Source organism: Oncorhynchus clarkii, chromosome 3 (genome assembly GCF_045791955.1).
Source record: "Oncorhynchus clarkii lewisi isolate Uvic-CL-2024 chromosome 3, UVic_Ocla_1.0, whole genome shotgun sequence".
In the NCBI taxonomy this organism is placed as follows: Eukaryota; Metazoa; Chordata; class Actinopteri; order Salmoniformes; family Salmonidae; genus Oncorhynchus; species Oncorhynchus clarkii.
This window is the reverse complement of record NC_092149.1, coordinates 10,528,860-10,550,406: the sequence shown is the minus strand read 5'-3', so window position 1 is coordinate 10,550,406 and position 21,547 is coordinate 10,528,860. Positions and strand designations below refer to the sequence as shown.

General features: G+C 41.1%; 1 protein-coding gene across 1 annotated transcript in view; it reads right to left on the bottom strand.

Annotated features, from left to right (window-relative positions):
• Positions 1-20,767, bottom strand: part of LOC139387726 (inversin-like) — a 255,745-nt gene extending 234,978 nt beyond the window's left edge. Inside the window, exons 1-2 of the mRNA XM_071133999.1 lie at positions 20,706-20,767; positions 20,469-20,635 (exon numbers count right to left, since the gene is read on the bottom strand). Coding sequence (XP_070990100.1) covers positions 20,469-20,585 — 117 coding nt within the window. The 5' untranslated portion in view covers positions 20,586-20,635; positions 20,706-20,767. The remainder of the gene's footprint in view (positions 1-20,468; positions 20,636-20,705) is intronic.
• Between the last annotated feature and the right edge of the window lie 780 nt (positions 20,768-21,547).

Here is a 21,547-nt window from a genome sequence, read left to right as displayed (position 1 = left end):
TCCACTACTGTTCTAGTGTTTCCTTTAGTGTTCTACAGGTTAACTCAATGTTCTGATGGTTCTACTACTGTTCTAGTGTTTCCTTTAGTATTCTACAGGTTAACTCAATGTTCTGATGGTTCCACTACTGTTCTAGTGTTTCCTTTAGTGGTTCCAGGTTGACTCAGTGTTCTGATGGTTCCACTACTGTTCTAGTGTTTCCTTTAGTGTTATACAGGTCAACTCAATGTTCTGATGGTTCCACTACTGTTCTAGTGCTTCCATTCATGGTTCCAGGTTGACTCAGTGTTCTGATGGTTCCACTACTGTTCTAGTGTTTTCTTAGTGTTCTACAGGTTAATGCAGTGTTTTGATAGTTCCACTACTGTTCTAGTGTTTCCTTTAGTGTTCTACAGGTTAACTCAATGTTCTGATGGTTCCACTACTGTTCTAGTGTTTCCTTTAGTAGCTCCAGGTTGACTCAGTGTTCTGATGGTTGCACTACTGTTCTAGTGTTTCCTTTAGTGGTTCCAGGTTAACTCAGTGTTCTTATGGTTCCACTGCTGTTCTAGTGTTTCCTTTAGTGTTCTACAGGTTAACTCAATGTTCTGATGGTTCTACTACTGTTCTAGTGTTTCCTTTAGTATTCTACAGGTTAACTCAATGTTCTGATGGTTCCACTACTGTTCTAGTGTTACCTTTAGTGTTCTACAGGTTAACTCAATGTTCTGATGGTTCCACTACTGTTCTAGTGTTTCCTTTAGTGTTCTACAGGTTAACTCGGTGATCTGATGGTTCCAATATTGTTCTAGTGGTTCCTTTAGTGGATCCAGGTTAACTCAGTGTTCTGATGGTTCCACTACTGTTCTAGTGTTTCCTTCAGGGTTCTACAGGTTGACTCAGTGTTCTGATGGTTCCACTGCTGTTCTAGTGTTTCCTTTAGCGGTTCCAGGTTGACTCAGTGTTCTGATGTTTCCACTACTGTTCTAGTGTTTCCTTTAGTGGTTACAGGTTAACCCAGAGTTCTGATGGTTCCACTACTGTTCTAGTGTTTCCTTTAGTGTTCTACAGGTTAACTCAATGTTCTGATGGTTCCACTACTGTTCTAGTGTTTCCATTAGTGGTTCCAGGTTGACTCAGTGTTCTGATGCTTCCACAACTGTTCTAGTGTTTCCAATAGTGTTCTAAAGGTTAACTCAATTTTCTGATGGTTCCACTACTGTTCTAGTGTTTCCTTTAGTGGTTCCAGGTTAACTCAATGTTCTGATGGTTCCAGTACTGTTCTAGTGTTTCCTTTAGCGGTCCCAGGTTGACTCAGTGTTCTGATGTTTCCACTACTGTTCTAGTGTTTCCATTAGTGATCTACAGGTTAACTCAATTTTCTGATGGTTCCACTACTGTTCTAGTGTTTCCTTTAGTGGTCTACAGGTTAACTCAATGGTCTGACGGTTCCACTACTGTTCTAGTGTTTCCTTTGGTGTTCTACAGGTTACCTCAGTGTTCTGATGGTTCCACTACTGTTCTAGTGTTTCCTTTAGTGGTTCCAGGTTGACTCAGTGTTCTGATGCTTCCACAACTGTTCTAGTATTTCCTTTAGTGGTTACAGGTTAACTCAGTGTTCTGATGGTTCCACTACTGTTCTAGTGTTTCCTTTAGTGTTCACAGGTTGACTCAGTGTTCTGATGGTTCCACTACTGTTCTAGTGTTTCCTTTAGTGTTCTACATGTTGACTCAGTGTTCTGATGGTTCCACTACTGTTCTAGTGTTTCCTTTAGTGTTCTACAGGTTAACTCAATGTTCTGATGGTTCCACTACTGTTCTAGTGTTTCCTTTAGTGTTCTACAGGTTAACTCAATGTTCTGATGGTTCCACTACTGTTCTAGTGCTTCCATTCATGGTTCCAGGTTGACTCAGTCTTCTGATGGTTCCACTACTGTTCTAGTGTTTTCTTAGTGTTCTACAGGTTAACGCAGTGTTTTGATAGTTCCACTACTGTTCTAGTGTTTCCTTTAGTGTTCTACAGGTTAACTCAATGTTCTGATGGTTCCACTACTGTTCTAGTGTTTCCTTTAGTAGCTCCAGGTTGACTCAGTGTTCTGATGGTTGCACTACTGTTCTAGTGTTTCCTTTAGTGGTTCCAGGTTAACTCAGTGTTCTTATGGTTCCACTACTGTTCTAGTGTTTCCTTTAGTGTTCTACAGGTTAATTCAATGTTCTGATGGTTCCACTACTGTTCTAGTGTTCCCTTTAGTGGTTCCAGGTTGACTCAGTGTTCTGATGGTTCCACTACTGTTCTAGTGTTTCCTTTAGTGTTCTACAGGTTAACTCAGTGTTCTGATGGTTCCACTACTGTTCTAGTGTTTTCTTTAGTGGTTCCAGGTTGACTCAGTGTTCTGATGGTTCCACTACTGTTCTAGTGTTTCCTTTAGTGGTTCCAGGTTGACTCAGTGTTCTGATGGTTCCACTGCTGTTCTAGTGTTTCCTTTAGTGTTCTACAGGTTAACCCAATGTTCTGATGGTGACACTGCGGTTCTAGTGTTTCCTTTAGTGTTCTACAGGTTAACTCAATGTTCTGATGGTTCTACTACTGTTCTAGTGTTTCCTTTAGTATTCTACAGGTTAACTCAATGTTCTGATGGTTCCACTACTGTTCTAGTGTTTCCTTTAGTGGTTCCAGGTTGACTCAGTGTTCTGATGGTTCCACTACTGTTCTAGTGTTTCCTTTAGTGTTCTACAGGTTAACTCAATGTTCTGATGGTTCTACTACTGTTCTAGTGTTTCCTTTAGTATTCTACAGGTTAACTCAATGTTCTGATGGTTCCACTACTGTTCTAGTGTTTCCTTTAGTGGTTCCAGGTTGACTCAGTGTTCTGATGGTTCCACTACTGTTCTAGTGTTTCCTTTAGTGTTCTACAGGTTAACTCAATGTTCTGATGGTTCCACTACTGTTCTAGTGTTTCCTTTAGTGTTCTACAGGTTAACTCAATGTTCTGATGGTTCCACTACTGTTCTAGTGCTTCCATTCATGGTTCCAGGTTGACTCAGTGTTCTGATGGTTCCACTACTGTTCTAGTGTTTTCTTAGTGTTCTACAGGTTAATGCAGTGTTTTGATAGTTCCACTACTGTTCTAGTGTTTCCTTTAGTGTTCTACAGGTTAACTCAATGTTCTGATGGTTCCACTACTGTTCTAGTGTTTCCTTTAGTAGCTCCAGGTTGACTCAGTGTTCTGATGGTTGCACTACTGTTCTATTGTTTCCTTTAGTGGTTCCAGGTTAACTCAGTGTTCTTATGGTTCCACTGCTGTTCTAGTGTTTCCTTTAGTGTTCTACAGGTTAACTCAATGTTCTGATGGTTCTACTACTGTTCTAGTGTTTCCTTTAGTATTCTACAGGTTAACTCAATGTTCTGATGGTTCCACTACTGTTCTAGTGTTACCTTTAGTGTTCTACAGGTTAACTCAATGTTCTGATGGTTCCACTGATGTTCTAGTGTTTCCTTTAGTGTTCTACAGGTTAACTCGGTGATCTGATGGTTCCAATATTGTTCTAGTGGTTCCTTTAGTGGTTCCAGGTTAACTCAGTGTTCTGATGGTTCCACTACTGTTCTAGTGGTTCCTTTAGTGGATCCAGGTTAACTCAGTGTTCTGATGGTTCCACTACTGTTCTAGTGTTTCCTTCAGGGTTCTACAGATTAACTCAATGTTCTGATGGTTCCAATACTGTTCTAGTGTTCCCTTTAGTGGTTCCAGGTTAACTCAGTGTTCTGATGGTTCCACTACTGTTCTAGTGTTTTCTTTAGTGTTCTACAGGTTAACTCAATGTTCAGATGGTTCCACTACTGTTCTGGTGTTTCCTTTAGTGGTTACAGGTTGACTCAGTGTTCTGATGGTTCCACTACTGTTCTAGTGTTTCCTTTAGCGGTCCCAGGTTGACTCAGTGTTCTGTTCTAGTGTTTCCTTTAGTGTTCTACAGGTTAACTCAGTGTTCTGATGGTTCCACTACTGTTCTAGTGTTTCCTAGAGTGTTTTACCGGTTAACTCAATGTTCTGATGGTTCCACTACTGTTCTAGTGTTCCCTTTAGTGGTTCCAGGTTGACTCAGTGTTCTGATGGTTCCACTACTGTTCTAGTGTTTCCTTTAGTGTTCTACAGGTTAACTCAGTGTTCTGATGGTTCCACTACTGTTCTAGTGTTTCCTTTAGTGGTTCCAGGTTGACTCAGTGTTCTGATGGTTCCACTACTGTTCTAGTGTTTCCTTTAGTGGTTCCAGGTTAACTCGGTGTTCTTATGGTTCCACTACTGTTCTAGTGTTTCCTTTAGTTTTCTACAGGTTAATTCAATGTTCTGATGGTTCCACTACTGTTCTAGTGTTCCCTTTAGTGGTTCCAGGTTGACTCAGTGTTCTGATGGTTCCACTACTGTTCTAGTGTTTCCTTTAGTGTTCTAAAGGTTAACTCAGTGTTCTGATGGTTCCACTACTATTCTAGTGTTTCCTTTAGTGGTTCCAGGTTGACTCAGTGTTCTGATGGTCCCACTACTGTTCTAGTGTTTCCTTTAGTGGTTCCAGGTTGACTCAGTGTTCTGATGGTTCCACTGCTGTTCTAGTGTTTCCTTTAGTGTTCTACAGGTTAACCCAATGTTCTGATGGTGACACTGCTGTTCTAGTGTTTCCTTTAGTGTTCTACAGGTTAACTCAATGTTCTGATGGTTCTACTACTGTTCTAGTGTTTCCTTTAGTATTCTACAGGTTAACTCAATGTTCTGATGGTTCCACTACTGTTCTAGTGTTTCCTTTAGTGGTTCCAGGTTGACTCAGTGTTCTGATGGTTCCACTACTGTTCTAGTGTTTCCTTTAGTGTTCTACAGGTTAACTCAATGTTCTGATGGTTCCACTACTGTTCTAGTGCTTCCTTTAGTGTTCTACAGGTTAACTCAATGTTCTGATGGTTCCACTACTGTTCTAGTGTTTCCTTTGGTGTTCTACAGTGTTCTGATGGTTCCACTACTGTTCTAGTGTTTCCTTTAGTGGTTCCAGGTTGACTCAGTGTTCTGATGCTTCCACAACTGTTCTAGTATTTCCTTTAGTGGTTACAGGTTAACTCAGTGTTCTGATGGTTCCACTACTGTTCTAGTGTTTCCTTTAGTGTTCACAGGTTGACTCAGTGTTCTGATGGTTCCACTACTGTTCTAGTGTTTCCTTTAGTGTTCTACAGGTTGACTCAGTGTTCTGATGGTTCCACTACTTTTCTAGTGTTTCCTTTAGTGTTCTACATGTTGACTCAGTGTTCTGATGGTTCCACTACTGTTCTAGTGTTTCCTTTAGTGTTCTACAGGTTAACTCAATGTTCTGATGGTTCCACTACTGTTCTAGTGTTTCCTTTAGTGTTCTACAGGTTAACTCAATGTTCTGATGGTTCCACTACTGTTCTAGTGCTTCCATTCATGGTTCCAGGTTGACTCAGTCTTCTGATGGTTCCACTACTGTTCTAGTGTTTTCTTAGTGTTCTACAGGTTAACGCAGTGTTTTGATAGTTCCACTACTGTTCTAGTGTTTCCTTTAGTGTTCTACAGGTTAACTCAATGTTCTGATGGTTCCACTACTGTTCTAGTGTTTCCTTTAGTAGCTCCAGGTTGACTCAGTGTTCTGATGGTTGCACTACTGTTCTAGTGTTTCCTTTAGTGGTTCCAGGTTAACTCAGTGTTCTTATGGTTCCACTACTGTTCTAGTGTTTCCTTTAGTGTTCTACAGGTTAATTCAATGTTCTGATGGTTCCACTACTGTTCTAGTGTTCCCTTTAGTGGTTCCAGGTTGACTCAGTGTTCTGATGGTTCCACTACTGTTCTAGTGTTTCCTTTAGTGTTCTACAGGTTAACTCAGTGTTCTGATGGTTCCACTACTGTTCTAGTGTTTTCTTTAGTGGTTCCAGGTTGACTCAGTGTTCTGATGGTTCCACTACTGTTCTAGTGTTTCCTTTAGTGGTTCCAGGTTGACTCAGTGTTCTGATGGTTCCACTGCTGTTCTAGTGTTTCCTTTAGTGTTCTACAGGTTAACCCAATGTTCTGATGGTGACACTGCGGTTCTAGTGTTTCCTTTAGTGTTCTACAGGTTAACTCAATGTTCTGATGGTTCTACTACTGTTCTAGTGTTTCCTTTAGTATTCTACAGGTTAACTCAATGTTCTGATGGTTCCACTACTGTTCTAGTGTTTCCTTTAGTGGTTCCAGGTTGACTCAGTGTTCTGATGGTTCCACTACTGTTCTAGTGTTTCCTTTAGTGTTCTACAGGTTAACTCAATGTTCTGATGGTTCTACTACTGTTCTAGTGTTTCCTTTAGTATTCTACAGGTTAACTCAATGTTCTGATGGTTCCACTACTGTTCTAGTGTTTCCTTTAGTGGTTCCAGGTTGACTCAGTGTTCTGATGGTTCCACTACTGTTCTAGTGTTTCCTTTAGTGTTCTACAGGTTAACTCAATGTTCTGATGGTTCCACTACTGTTCTAGTGTTTCCTTTAGTGTTCTACAGGTTAACTCAATGTTCTGATGGTTCCACTACTGTTCTAGTGCTTCCATTCATGGTTCCAGGTTGACTCAGTGTTCTGATGGTTCCACTACTGTTCTAGTGTTTTCTTAGTGTTCTACAGGTTAATGCAGTGTTTTGATAGTTCCACTACTGTTCTAGTGTTTCCTTTAGTGTTCTACAGGTTAACTCAATGTTCTGATGGTTCCACTACTGTTCTAGTGTTTCCTTTAGTAGCTCCAGGTTGACTCAGTGTTCTGATGGTTGCACTACTGTTCTATTGTTTCCTTTAGTGGTTCCAGGTTAACTCAGTGTTCTTATGGTTCCACTGCTGTTCTAGTGTTTCCTTTAGTGTTCTACAGGTTAACTCAATGTTCTGATGGTTCTACTACTGTTCTAGTGTTTCCTTTAGTATTCTACAGGTTAACTCAATGTTCTGATGGTTCCACTACTGTTCTAGTGTTACCTTTAGTGTTCTACAGGTTAACTCAATGTTCTGATGGTTCCACTGATGTTCTAGTGTTTCCTTTAGTGTTCTACAGGTTAACTCGGTGATCTGATGGTTCCAATATTGTTCTAGTGGTTCCTTTAGTGGTTCCAGGTTAACTCAGTGTTCTGATGGTTCCACTACTGTTCTAGTGGTTCCTTTAGTGGATCCAGGTTAACTCAGTGTTCTGATGGTTCCACTACTGTTCTAGTGTTTCCTTCAGGGTTCTACAGATTAACTCAATGTTCTGATGGTTCCAATACTGTTCTAGTGTTCCCTTTAGTGGTTCCAGGTTAACTCAGTGTTCTGATGGTTCCACTACTGTTCTAGTGTTTTCTTTAGTGTTCTACAGGTTAACTCAATGTTCAGATGGTTCCACTACTGTTCTGGTGTTTCCTTTAGTGGTTACAGGTTGACTCAGTGTTCTGATGGTTCCACTACTGTTCTAGTGTTTCCTTTAGCGGTCCCAGGTTGACTCAGTGTTCTGTTCTAGTGTTTCCTTTAGTGTTCTACAGGTTAACTCAGTGTTCTGATGGTTCCACTACTGTTCTAGTGTTTCCTAGAGTGTTTTACCGGTTAACTCAATGTTCTGATGGTTCCACTACTGTTCTAGTGTTCCCTTTAGTGGTTCCAGGTTGACTCAGTGTTCTGATGGTTCCACTACTGTTCTAGTGTTTCCTTTAGTGTTCTACAGGTTAACTCAGTGTTCTGATGGTTCCACTACTGTTCTAGTGTTTCCTTTAGTGGTTCCAGGTTGACTCAGTGTTCTGATGGTTCCACTACTGTTCTAGTGTTTCCTTTAGTGGTTCCAGGTTAACTCGGTGTTCTTATGGTTCCACTACTGTTCTAGTGTTTCCTTTAGTTTTCTACAGGTTAATTCAATGTTCTGATGGTTCCACTACTGTTCTAGTGTTCCCTTTAGTGGTTCCAGGTTGACTCAGTGTTCTGATGGTTCCACTACTGTTCTAGTGTTTCCTTTAGTGTTCTAAAGGTTAACTCAGTGTTCTGATGGTTCCACTACTATTCTAGTGTTTCCTTTAGTGGTTCCAGGTTGACTCAGTGTTCTGATGGTTCCACTACTGTTCTAGTGTTTCCTTTAGTGGTTCCAGGTTGACTCAGTGTTCTGATGGTTCCACTGCTGTTCTAGTGTTTCCTTTAGTGTTCTACAGGTTAACCCAATGTTCTGATGGTGACACTGCTGTTCTAGTGTTTCCTTTAGTGTTCTACAGGTTAACTCAATGTTCTGATGGTTCTACTACTGTTCTAGTGTTTCCTTTAGTATTCTACAGGTTAACTCAATGTTCTGATGGTTCCACTACTGTTCTAGTGTTTCCTTTAGTGGTTCCAGGTTGACTCAGTGTTCTGATGGTTCCACTACTGTTCTAGTGTTTCCTTTAGTGTTCTACAGGTTAACTCAATGTTCTGATGGTTCCACTACTGTTCTAGTGCTTCCTTTAGTGTTCTACAGGTTAACTCAATGTTCTGATGGTTCCACTACTGTTCTAGTGCTTCCATTCATGGTTCCAGGTTGACTCAGTGTTCTGATGGTTCCACTACTGTTCTAGTGTTTTCTTAGTGTTCTACAGGTTAATGCAGTGTTTTGATAGTTCCACTACTGTTCTAGTGTTTCCTTTAGTGTTCTACAGGTTAACTCAATGTTCTGATGGTTCCACTACTGTTCTAGTGTTTCCTTTAGTAGCTCCAGGTTGACTCAGTGTTCTGATGGTTGCACTACTGTTCTAGTGTTTCCTTTAGTGGTTCCAGGTTAACTCAGTGTTCTTATGGTTCCACTGCTGTTCTAGTGTTTCCTTTAGTGTTCTACAGGTTAACTCAATGTTCTGATGGTTCTACTACTGTTCTAGTGTTTCCTTTAGTATTCTACAGGTTAACTCAATGTTCTGATGGTTCCACTACTGTTCTAGTGTTACCTTTAGTGTTCTACAGGTTAACTCAATGTTCTGATGGTTCCACTACTGTTCTAGTGTTTCCTTTAGTGTTCTACAGGTTAACTCGGTGATCTGATGGTTCCAGTACTGTTCTAGTGTTTCCTTTAGTGTTCTACAGGTTAACTCAATGTTCTGATGGTTCCAATATTGTTCTAGTGTTTCCTTTAGTGGTTCCAGGTTAACTCAGTGTTCTGATGGTTCCACTACTGTTCTAGTGTTTCCTTTAGCGGTCCCAGGTTGACTCAGTGTTCTGTTCTAGTGTTTCCTTTAGTGTTCTACAGGTTAACTCAGTGTTCTGATGGTTCCACTACTGTTCTAGTGTTTCCTAGAGTGTTTTACCGGTTAACTCAATGTTCTGATGGTTCCACTACTGTTCTAGTGTTTCCTTTAGTGTTCTACAGGTTAACTCAATGTTATGATGGTTGCACTACTGTTCTAGTGTTTCCTTTAGTGTTCTACAGGTTAACTCAGTGTTCTGATGGTTCCACTACTGTTCTAGTGTTTCTTTTAGTGTTCTAAAGGTTAACTCAATGTTCTGATGGTTCCACTACTGGTCTAGTTTTTCCTTTAGTGTTCTACCGGTTAACTCGATGTTCTGATGGTTCCACTACTGTTCTAGTGTTTCCTTTAGTGTTCTACAGGTTGACTCAGTGTTCTGATGGTTCAACTACTGTTCTAGTGTTTCCTCTAATGTTCTACAGGTTACCTCAGTGTTCTGATGTTTCCACTACTGTTAAAGTGTTTACATTAGTGTTCTAAAGGTTAACTCAATTTTCTGATGGTTCCACTGCTGTTCTAGTGTTTCCTTTAGTGTTCTACAGGTTGACTCAGTGTTCTGATGGTTCCACTACTGTTCTAGTGTTTCCTTTAGTGTTCTACAGGTTAACTCAATGTTCTGATGGTTCCACTACTGTTCTAGTGTTTCCTTTAGTGTTCTACAGGTTAACTCAATGTTCTGATGGTTCCACTACTGTTCTAGTGCTTCCATTCATGGTTCCAGGTTGACTCAGTGTTCTGATGGTTCCACTACTGTTCTAGTGTTTTCTTAGTGTTCTACAGGTTAACGCAGTGTTTTGATAGTTCCACTACTGTTCTAGTGTTTCCTTTAGTGTTCTACAGGTTAACTCAATGTTCTGATGGTTCCACTACTGTTCTAGTGTTTCCTTTAGTAGCTCCAGGTTGACTCAGTGTTCTGATGGTTGCACTACTGTTCTAGTGTTTCCTTTAGTGGTTCCAGGTTAACTCAGTGTTCTTATGGTTCCACTACTGTTCTAGTGTTTCCTTTAGTGTTCTACAGGTTAATTCAATGTTCTGATGGTTCCACTACTGTTCTAGTGTTCCCTTTAGTGGTTCCAGGTTGACTCAGTGTTCTGATGGTTCCACTACTGTTCTAGTGTTTCCTTTAGTGGTTCCAGGTTGACTCAGTGTTCTGATGGTTCCACTGCTGTTCTAGTGTTTCCTTTAGTGTTCTACAGGTTAACCCAATGTTCTGATGGTGACACTGCTGTTCTAGTGTTTCCTTTAGTGTTCTACAGGTTAACGCAATGTTCTGATGGTTCTACTACTGTTCTAGTGTTTCCTTTAGTATTCTACAGGTTAACTCAATGTTCTGATGGTTCCACTACTGTTCTAGTGTTTCCTTTAGTGGTTCCAGGTTGACTCAGTGTTCTGATGGTTCCACTACTGTTCTAGTGTTTCCTTTAGTGTTCTACAGGTTAACTCAATGTTCTGATGGTTCTACTACTGTTCTAGTGTTTCCTTTAGTATTCTACAGGTTAACTCAATGTTCTGATGGTTCCACTACTGTTCTAGTGTTTCCTTTAGTGGTTCCAGGTTGACTCAGTGTTCTGATGGTTCCACTACTGTTCTAGTGTTTCCTTTAGTGTTCTACAGGTTAACTCAATGTTCTGATGGTTCCACTACTGTTCTAGTGTTTCCTTTAGTGTTCTACAGGTTAACTCAATGTTCTGATGGTTCCACTACTGTTCTAGTGCTTCCATTCATGGTTCCAGGTTGACTCAGTGTTCTGATGGTTCCACTACTGTTCTAGTGTTTTCTTAGTGTTCTACAGGTTAATGCAGTGTTTTGATAGTTCCACTACTGTTCTAGTGTTTCCTTTAGTGTTCTACAGGTTAACTCAATGTTCTGATGGTTCCACTACTGTTCCAGTGTTTCCTTTAGTAGCTCCAGGTTGACTCAGTGTTCTGATGGTTGCACTACTGTTCTAGTGTTTCCTTTAGTGGTTCCAGGTTAACTCAGTGTTCTTATGGTTCCACTGCTGTTCTAGTGTTTCCTTTAGTGTTCTACAGGTTAACTCAATGTTCTGATGGTTCTACTACTGTTCTAGTGTTTCCTTTAGTATTCTACAGGTTAACTCAATGTTCTGATGGTTCCACTACTGTTCTAGTGTTACCTTTAGTGTTCTACAGGTTAACTCAATGTTCTGATGGTTCCACTACTGTTCTAGTGTTTCCTTTAGTGTTCTACAGGTTAACTCGGTGATCTGATGGTTCCAATATTGTTCTAGTGGTTCCTTTAGTGGATCCAGGTTAACTCAGTGTTCTGATGGTTCCACTACTGTTCTAGTGTTTCCTTCAGGGTTCTACAGATTAACTCAATGTTCTGATGGTTCCACTACTGTTCCAGTGTTTTCTTTAGTGTTCTACAGGTTAACTCAATGTTCAGATGGTTCCACTACTGTTCTGGTGTTTCCTTTAGTGGTTACAGGTTGACTCAGTGTTCTGATGGTTCCACTACTGTTCTAGTGTTTCCTTTAGCGGTCCCAGGTTGACTCAGTGTTCTGTTCTAGTGTTTCCTTTAGTGTTCTACAGGTTAACTCAGTGTTCTGATGGTTCCACTACTGTTCTAGTGTTTCCTAGAGTGTTTTACCGGTTAACTCAATGTTCTGATGGTTCCACTACTGTTCTAGTGTTCCCTTTAGTGGTTCCAGGTTGACTCAGTGTTCTGATGGTTCCACTACTGTTCTAGTGTTTCCTTTAGTGTTCTACAGGTTAACTCAGTGTTCTGATGGTTCCACTACTGTTCTAGTGTTTCCTTTAGTGGTTCCAGGTTGACTCAGTGTTCTGATGGTTCCACTACTGTTCTAGTGTTTCCTTTAGTGGTTCCAGGTTAACTCGGTGTTCTTATGGTTCCACTACTGTTCTAGTGTTTCCTTTAGTGTTCTACAGGTTAATTCAATGTTCTGATGGTTCCACTACTGTTCTAGTGTTCCCTTTAGTGGTTCCAGGTTGACTCGGTGTTCTGATGGTTCCACTACTGTTCTAGTGTTTCCTTTAGTGTTCTACAGGTTAACTCAGTGTTCTGATGGTTCCACTACTGTTCTAGTGTTTCCTTTAGTGGTTCCAGGTTGACTCAGTGTTCTGATGGTTCCACTACTGTTCTAGTGTTTCCTTTAGTGGTTCCAGGTTGACTCAGTGTTTTGATGGTTCCACTGCTGTTCTAGTGTTTCCTTTAGTGTTCTACAGGTTAACCCAATGTTCTGATGGTGACACTGCTGTTCTAGTGTTTCCTTTAGTGTTCTACAGGTTAACTCAATGTTATGATGGTTCTACTACTGTTCTAGTGTTTCCTTTAGTATTCTACAGGTTAACTCAATGTTCTGATGGTTCCACTACTGTTCTAGTGTTTCCTTTAGTGGTTCCAGGTTGACTCAGTGTTCTGATGGTTCCACTACTGTTCTAGTGTTTCCTTTAGTGTTCTACAGGTTAACTCAATGTTCTGATGGTTCCACTACTGTTCTAGTGTTTCCTTTAGTGTTCTACAGGTTAACTCAATGTTCTGATGGTTCCACTACTGTTCTAGTGCTTCCATTCATGGTTCCAGGTTGACTCAGTGTTCTGATGGTTCCACTACTGTTCTAGTGTTTTCTTAGTGTTCTACAGGTTAATGCAGTGTTTTGATAGTTCCACTACTGTTCTAGTGTTTCCTTTAGTGTTCTACAGGTTAACTCAATGTTCTGATGGTTCCACTACTGTTCTAGTGTTTCCTTTAGTAGCTCCAGGTTGACTCAGTGTTCTGATGGTTGCACTACTGTTCTAGTGTTTCCTTTAGTGGTTCCAGGTTAACTCAGTGTTCTTATGGTTCCACTGCTGTTCTAGTGTTTCCTTTAGTGTTCTACAGGTTAACTCAATGTTCTGATGGTTCTACTACTGTTCTAGTGTTTCCTTTAGTATTCTACAGGTTAACTCAATGTTCTGATGGTTCCACTACTGTTCTAGTGTTACCTTTAGTGTTCTACAGGTTAACTCAATGTTCTGATGGTTCCACTACTGTTCTAGTGTTTCCTTTAGTGTTCTACAGGTTAACTCGGTGATCTGATGGTTCCAGTACTGTTCTAGTGTTTCCTTTAGTGTTCTACAGGTTAACTCAATGTTCTGATGGTTCCAATATTGTTCTAGTGTTTCCTTTAGTGGTTCCAGGTTAACTCAGTGTTCTGATGGTTCCACTACTGTTCTAGTGTTTCCTTTAGCGGTCCCAGGTTGACTCAGTGTTCTGATGGTTCCACTACTGTTCTAGTGTTTCCTTTAGTGGTTCCAGGTTGACTCAGTGTTTTGATGGTTCCACTGCTGTTCTAGTGTTTCCTTTAGTGTTCTACAGGTTAACTCAGTGTTCTGATGGTTCCACTACTGTTCTAGTGTTTCCTTTAGTGGTTCCAGGTTGACTCAGTGTTCTGATGGTTCCACTACTGTTCTAGTGTTTCCTTTAGTGGTTCCAGGTTGACTCAGTGTTTTGATGGTTCCACTGCTGTTCTAGTGTTTCCTTTAGTGTTCTACAGGTTAACCCAATGTTCTGATGGTGACACTGCTGTTCTAGTGTTTCCTTTAGTGTTCTACAGGTTAACTCAATGTTATGATGGTTCTACTACTGTTCTAGTGTTTCCTTTAGTATTCTACAGGTTAACTCAATGTTCTGATGGTTCCACTACTGTTCTAGTGTTTCCTTTAGTGGTTCCAGGTTGACTCAGTGTTCTGATGGTTCCACTACTGTTCTAGTGTTTCCTTTAGTGTTCTACAGGTTAACTCAATGTTCTGATGGTTCCACTACTGTTCTAGTGTTTCCTTTAGTGTTCTACAGGTTAACTCAATGTTCTGATGGTTCCACTACTGTTCTAGTGCTTCCATTCATGGTTCCAGGTTGACTCAGTGTTCTGATGGTTCCACTACTGTTCTAGTGTTTTCTTAGTGTTCTACAGGTTAATGCAGTGTTTTGATAGTTCCACTACTGTTCTAGTGTTTCCTTTAGTGTTCTACAGGTTAACTCAATGTTCTGATGGTTCCACTACTGTTCTAGTGTTTCCTTTAGTAGCTCCAGGTTGACTCAGTGTTCTGATGGTTGCACTACTGTTCTAGTGTTTCCTTTAGTGGTTCCAGGTTAACTCAGTGTTCTTATGGTTCCACTGCTGTTCTAGTGTTTCCTTTAGTGTTCTACAGGTTAACTCAATGTTCTGATGGTTCTACTACTGTTCTAGTGTTTCCTTTAGTATTCTACAGGTTAACTCAATGTTCTGATGGTTCCACTACTGTTCTAGTGTTACCTTTAGTGTTCTACAGGTTAACTCAATGTTCTGATGGTTCCACTACTGTTCTAGTGTTTCCTTTAGTGTTCTACAGGTTAACTCGGTGATCTGATGGTTCCAGTACTGTTCTAGTGTTTCCTTTAGTGTTCTACAGGTTAACTCAATGTTCTGATGGTTCCAATATTGTTCTAGTGTTTCCTTTAGTGGTTCCAGGTTAACTCAGTGTTCTGATGGTTCCACTACTGTTCTAGTGTTTCCTTTAGCGGTCCCAGGTTGACTCAGTGTTCTGTTCTAGTGTTTCCTTTAGTGTTCTACAGGTTAACTCAGTGTTCTGATGGTTCCACTACTGTTCTAGTGTTTCCTAGAGTGTTCTACAGGTTAACTCAATGTTATGATGGTTGCACTACTGTTCTAGTGTTTCCTTTAGTGTTCTACAGGTTAACTCAGTGTTCTGATGGTTCCACTACTGTTCTAGTGTTTCTTTTAGTGTTCTAAAGGTTAACTCAATGTTCTGATGGTTCCACTACTGGTCTAGTTTTTCCTTTAGTGTTCTACCGGTTAACTCGATGTTCTGATGGTTCCACTACTGTTCTAGTGTTTCCTTTAGTGTTCTACAGGTTGACTCAGTGTTCTGATGGTTCAACTACTGTTCTAGTGTTTCCTCTAATGTTCTACAGGTTACCTCAGTGTTCTGATGTTTCCACTACTGTTCAAGTGTTTACATTAGTGTTCTAAAGGTTAAATCAATTTTCTGATGGTTCCACTGCTGTTCTAGTGTTTCCTTTAGTGTTCTACAGGTTAACTCAATGTTCTGATGGTTCCACTACTGTTCTAGTGTTTCCTTTAGTGTTCTACAGGTTAACTCAATGTTCTGATGGTTCCACTACTGTTCTAGTGTTTCCTTTAGTGTTCTACAGGTTAACTCAATGTTCTGATGGTTCCACTACAGTTCTAGTGTTTCCTTTAGTGTTCTACAGGTTAACTCAATGTTCTGATGGTTCCACTACTGTTCTAGTGTTTCCTTTAGTGTTTCCCGGTTGACTCAATGTTCTGATGGTTCCACTACTGTTCTAGTGTTTCCTTTAGTGTTCTACAGGTCAACTCAATGTTCTGATGGTTCCACTGCTGTTCTAGTGTTTCCTTTAGTGTTCTACAGGTTAACTCAGTGTTCTGATGGTTCCACTACTGATCTAGTTTTTCTTTTAGTTCTACCGGTTAACTCAATGTTCTGATGGTTCCACTACTGTTCTAGTGTTTCCAATAGTGTTCTAAAGGTTAACTCAATTTTCTGATGGTTCCACTGCTGTTCTAGTGTTTCCTTTAGTGTTCTACAGGTTGACTCAGTGTTCTGATGTTTCCACTACTGTTCTAGTGTTTCCATTAGTGTTCTACAGGTTAACTCAATTTTCTGATGGTTCCACTACTGTTCTAGTGTTTCCTTTAGTGGTCTACAGGTTAACTCAATGGTCTGATGGTTCCACTACTGTTCTAGTGTTTCCTTTGGTGTTCTACAGGTTACCTCAGTGTTCTGATGGTTCCACTACTGTTCTAGTGTTTCCTTTAGTGGTTCCAGGTTGACTCAGTGTTCTGATGCTTCCACAACTGTTCTAGTATTTCCTTTAGTGGTTACAGGTTAACTCAGTGTTCTGATGGTTCCACTACTGTTCTAGTGTTTCCTTTAGTGTTCACAGGTTGACTCAGTGTTCTGATGGTTCCACTACTGTTCTAGTGTTTCCTTTAGTGTTCTACAGGTTGACTCAGTGTTCTGATGGTTCCACTACTGTTCAAGTGTTTCCAATAGTGTTATAAAGGTTAACTCAATTTTCTGAAGGTTCCACTACTGTTCTAGTGTTTCCTTTAGTGGTTCCAGGTTAAATCAATGTTCTGATGGTTCCACTACTGTTCTAGTGTTTCCTTTAGCGGTTCCAGGTTGACTCAGTGTTCTGTTGTTTCCACTACTGTTCTAGTGTTTCCATTAGTATTCTACAGGTTAACTCAATGTTCTGATGGTTCCACTACTGTTCTAGTGTTTCCTTTAGCGGTTCCAGGTTGACTCAGTGTTCTGATGTTTCCACTACTGTTCTAGTGTTTCCATTAGTGTTCTACAGGTTAACTCAATATTCTGATTGTTCCACTACTGTTCTAGTGATCCCTTTAGTGGTTCCAGGTTAACTCAGTGTTCTGATGGTTCCACTACTGTTCTAGTCTTTCCTTTAGTGTTCTACAGGTTAACTCAGTTTTCTGATGGTTCCACAACTGTTCTAGTGTTTCCTTTAGTGTTTTACCGGTTAACTCAATGTTCTGATGGTTCCACTACTATTCTAGTGTTTCCTTTAGTGTTCTACAGGTTGACTCAGTATTCTGATGGTTCCACTGCTGTACTAGTGTTTCCTTTAGTGTTCTACAGGTTAACTCAATGTTCTGATGGTTCCACTACTGTTCTAGTGTTTCCTTTGGTGTTCTACAGGTTAACTCAATGTTCTGATGGTTCCACTACTGTTCTAGTGTTTCCTTTAGTGGTTCCAGGTTGACTCAGTGTTCTGATGGTTCCACTACTGTTCTAGTGTTTCCTTTAGTGGTTCAAGGTTGACTCAGTGTTCTGATGGTTCAACTACTGTTCTAGTGTTTCCTCTAATGTTCTACAGGTTACCTCAGTGTTCTGATGTTTCCACTACTGTTCAAGTGTTTACATTAGTGTTCTAAAGGTTAACTCAATTTTCTGATGGTTCCACTGCTGTTCTAGTGTTTCCTTTAGTGTTCTACAGGTTAACTCAATGTTCTGATGGTTCCACTACTGTTCTAGTGTTTCCTTTAGTGTTCTACAGGTTAACTCAATGTTCTGATGGTTCCACTACTGTTCTAGTGTTTCCTTTAGTGTTCTACAGGTTAACTCAATGTTCTGATGGTTCCACTACAGTTCTAGTGTTTCCTTTAGTGTTCTACAGGTTAACTCAATGTTCTGATGGTTCCACTACTGTTCTAGTGTTTCCTTTAGTGGTTCCCGGTTGACTCAATGTTCTGATGGTTCCACTACTGTTCTAGTGTTTCCTTTAGTGTTCTACAGGTCAACTCAATGTTCTGATGGTTCCACTGCTGCTCTAGTGTTTCCTTTAGTGTTCTACAGGTTAACTCAGTGTTCTGATGGTTCCACTACTGATCTAGTTTTTCCTTTAGTTCTACCGGTTAACTCAATGTTCTGATGGTTCCACTACTGTTCTAGTGTTTCCTTTAGTGTTCTACAGGTTGACTCAGTGTTCTGATGGTTCCACTACTGTTCTAGTGTTTCCTTTAGTGTTCTACAGGTTGACTCAGTGTTCTGATGGTTCCACTGCTGTTCTAGTGTTTCCTTTAGCGGTTCCAGGTTGACTCAGTGTTCTGATGTTTCCACTACTGTTCTAGTGTTTCCTTTAGTGGTTACAGGTTAACCCAGAGTTCTGATGGTTCCACTACTGTTCTAGTGTTTCCTTTAGTGTTCTACAGGTTAACTCAATGTTCTGATGGTTCCACTACTGTTCTAGTGTTTCCATTAGTGGTTCCAGGTTGACTCAGTGTTCTGATGCTTCCACAACTGTTCTAGTGTTTCCAATAGTGTTCTAAAGGTTAACTCAATTTTCTGATGGTTCCACTACTGTTCTAGTGTTTCCTTTAGTGGTTCCAGGTTAACTCAATGTTCTGATGGTTCCAGTACTGTTCTAGTGTTTCCTTTAGCGGTCCCAGGTTGACTCAGTGTTCTGATGTTTCCACTACTGTTCTAGTGTTTCCATTAGTGTTCTACAGGTTAACTCAATTTTCTGATGGTTCCACTACTGTTCTAGTGTTTCCTTTAGTGGTCTACAGGTTAACTCAATGGTCTGATGGTTCCACTACTGTTCTAGTGTTTCCTTTGGTGTTCTACAGGTTACCTCAGTGTTCTGATGGTCCCACTACTGTTCTAGTGTTTCCTTCAGTGGTTCCAGGTTGACTCAGTGTTCTGATGCTTCCACAACTGTTCTAGTATTTCCTTTAGTGGTTACAGGTTAACTCAGTGTTCTGATGGTTCCACTACTGTTCTAGTGTTTCCTTTAGTGTTCACAGGTTGACTCAGTGTTCTGATGGTTCCACTACTGTTCAAGTGTTTCCAATAGTGTTATAAAGGTTAACTCAATTTTCTGATGGTTCCACTACTGTTCTAGTGTTTCCTTTAGTGGTTCCAGGTTAAATCAATGTTCTGTTGTTTCCACTACTGTTCTAGTGTTTCCATTAGTGTTCTACAGGTTAACTCAATGTTCTGATGGTTCCACTACTGTCCTAGTGTTTCCTTTAGCGGTTCCAGGTTGACTCAGTGTTCTGATGTTTCCACTACTGTTCTAGTGTTTCCATTAGTGTTCTACAGGTTAACTCAATATTCTGATGGTTCCACTACTGTTCTAGTGTTTCCTTTAGTGGTTCCAGGTTAACTCAGTGTTCTGATGGTTCCACTACTGTTCTAGTCTTTCCTTTAGTGTTCTACAGGTTAACTCAGTGTTCTGATGGTTCCACAACTGTTCTAGTGTTTCCTTTAGTGTTTTACCGGTTAACTCAATGTTCTGATGGTTCCACTACTATTCTAGTGTTTCCTTTAGTGTTCTACAGGTTGACTCAGTATTCTGATGGTTCCACTGCTGTGCTAGTGTTTCCTTTAGTGTTCTACAGGTTAACTCAATGTTCTGATGGTTCCACTACTGTTCTAGTGTTTCATTTGGTGTTCTAAAGGTTAACTCAGTGTTCTGATGGTTCCACTGCTGTTCTCGTGTTTCCTTTAGTGTTCTACAGTTTAACTCAATGTTCTGATGGTTCCACTACTGTTCTAATGTCTCCTTTAGTGGTTCCAGGTTAACTCAGTGTTCTGATGTTTCCACTACTGTTCTAGTGTTTCCCTTAGTGTTCTACAGGTTAACTCAATGTTCTGATGCTTCCACTACTGTTCTAGTGTTTCCTTTAGTGGTTCCAGGTTGACTCAGTGTTCTGATGGTTCCACTACTGTTCTAGTGTTTCCTTTAGTGGTTCCAGGTTGACTCAGTGTTCTGATGGTTCCACTACTGTTCTAGTGTTTCCTTTAGTGTTCTACAGGTCAACTCAATGTTCTGATGGTTCCACTACTGTTCTAGTGTTTCCTTTAGTGTTCTACAGGTTAACTCAATGTTCTGATGGTTCCACTACTGTTCTAGTGCTTCCATTCATGGTTCCATGTTGATTCAGTGTTCTGATGGTTCCACTACTGTTCTAGTGTTTTCTTAGTGTTCTACAGGTTAACGCAGTGTTTTGATAGTTCCACTACTGTTCTAGTGTTTCCTTTAGTGTTCTACAGGTTAACTCAATGTTCTGATGGTTCCACTACTGTTCTAGTGTTTCCTTTAGTAGCTCCAGGTTGACTCAGTGTTCTGATGGTTGCACTACTGTTCTAGTGTTTCCTTTAGTGGTTCCAGGTTAACTCAGTGTTCTTATGGTTCCACTACTGTTCTAGTGTTTCCTTTAGTGTTCTACAGGTTAATTCAATGTTCTGATGGTTCCACTACTGTTCTAGTGTTCCCTTTAGTGGTTCCAGGTTGACTCAGTGTTCTGATGGTTCCACTACTGTTCTAGTGTTTCCTTTAATGTTCTACAGGTTAACTCAGTGTTCTGATGGTTCCACTACTGTTCTAGTGTTTCCTTTAGTGGTTCCAGGTTGACTCAGTGTTCTGATGGTTCCACTACTGTTCTAGTGTTTCCTTTAGTGGTTCCAGGTTGACTCAGTGTTCTGATGGTTCCACTGCTGTTCTAGTGTTTCCTTTAGTGTTCTACAGGTTAACCCAATGTTCTGATAGTTCCACTGCTGTTCTAGTGTTTCCTTTAGTGTTCTACAGGTTAACTCAATGTTCTGATGGTTCCACTACTGTTCTAGTGTTTCCTTTAGTGTTCTACAGGTTATCTCAATGTTCTGATGGTTCCACTACTGTTCTAGTGTTTCCTTTAGTGGTTCCAGGTTGACTCAGTGTTGTAGTGTACCTTCTGTGCTGCCAGGTGCAGGGCAGTACGTTGGCTATGGTCAGTCTTGTTAACAGAGGCTCCCGCCTTCAGCAGTGTCTCAGCACAGTCCAGACGGTCAGCCAGGACACAGTACATCAGTGGGGTACGCCCAAACTGGTCCTCACGGTCACGCAGGGAGGGATCCACTACACACAGTGGGTCAGGGGTTAAAGGTCGGGGATCAGGGGAAAGTGTGTGTGTATGTGTGTATAGTACCTGTGATGATTCTGAGGAGTACGCTCCGGTCTCCGTTGACGGCGGCTGCGTGGACCTGGGAGCCCAGAGGGGCGGTGTTTGGAGGTGAAGGGTCAGATGCCTACAACACATATAGTCCAGTCAGAGCCAGACACACACCTGGCCATACAGGTAAACACACTTGCTGTGCATGTGTTTATACAGGCTGATAGTAGGGTGTGCGTGTGTGCGTGTGTGCGTGTGTGTGTGTGTGTGTGTGTGTACGTGTGTGTACGTGTGTGTGCGTGTGTGTGCGTGTGTGTGTGCGTGTGAGCCCCTGCAGTGGGAGTTAAATCTCTTCCTGCCCTCACTTAACCAGACAGGAAGCAGCTGGGGGGGATCCCCGACAGGGAGTGGGGTTCTCTGCTCATGTCTTTTCATAACTCATCAATACTGCAGAACGCCTGTGTGTGTATGTGTATATGTGTGTGTGTGTGTGTACGCGTGTGTGTGTGTTGGTTAGCCCAGGGGGCCCAAAGTACAAAATCTATTACTGCCCCTAACCAACTCAATTCATTAACCATGAGAAGGCCGATTCAAGGCAGGGATCATTAATGCGGGCTTGAAATGTAACAGTGCAGCTATGCAGTCAAAGATCTGTTGCATTACAAACTGAACATTGAGGAAGTTGTCCGGACACCTTTTTGCTCCATCCTGCCAACCCTGGTCCTGGGAAGCTAGTGAGAGGAAGAGGTTGGGGGGTACTATGCCCCCTTCACCCCGTCATTGCACCCTCCTCGTAAAATGCAGACCCACTGCGTGCTGCACGGCAATTACCCATCATGTACAGTGCTTTCTCACGCTTTGCCAAGTAGCCTTGCTCC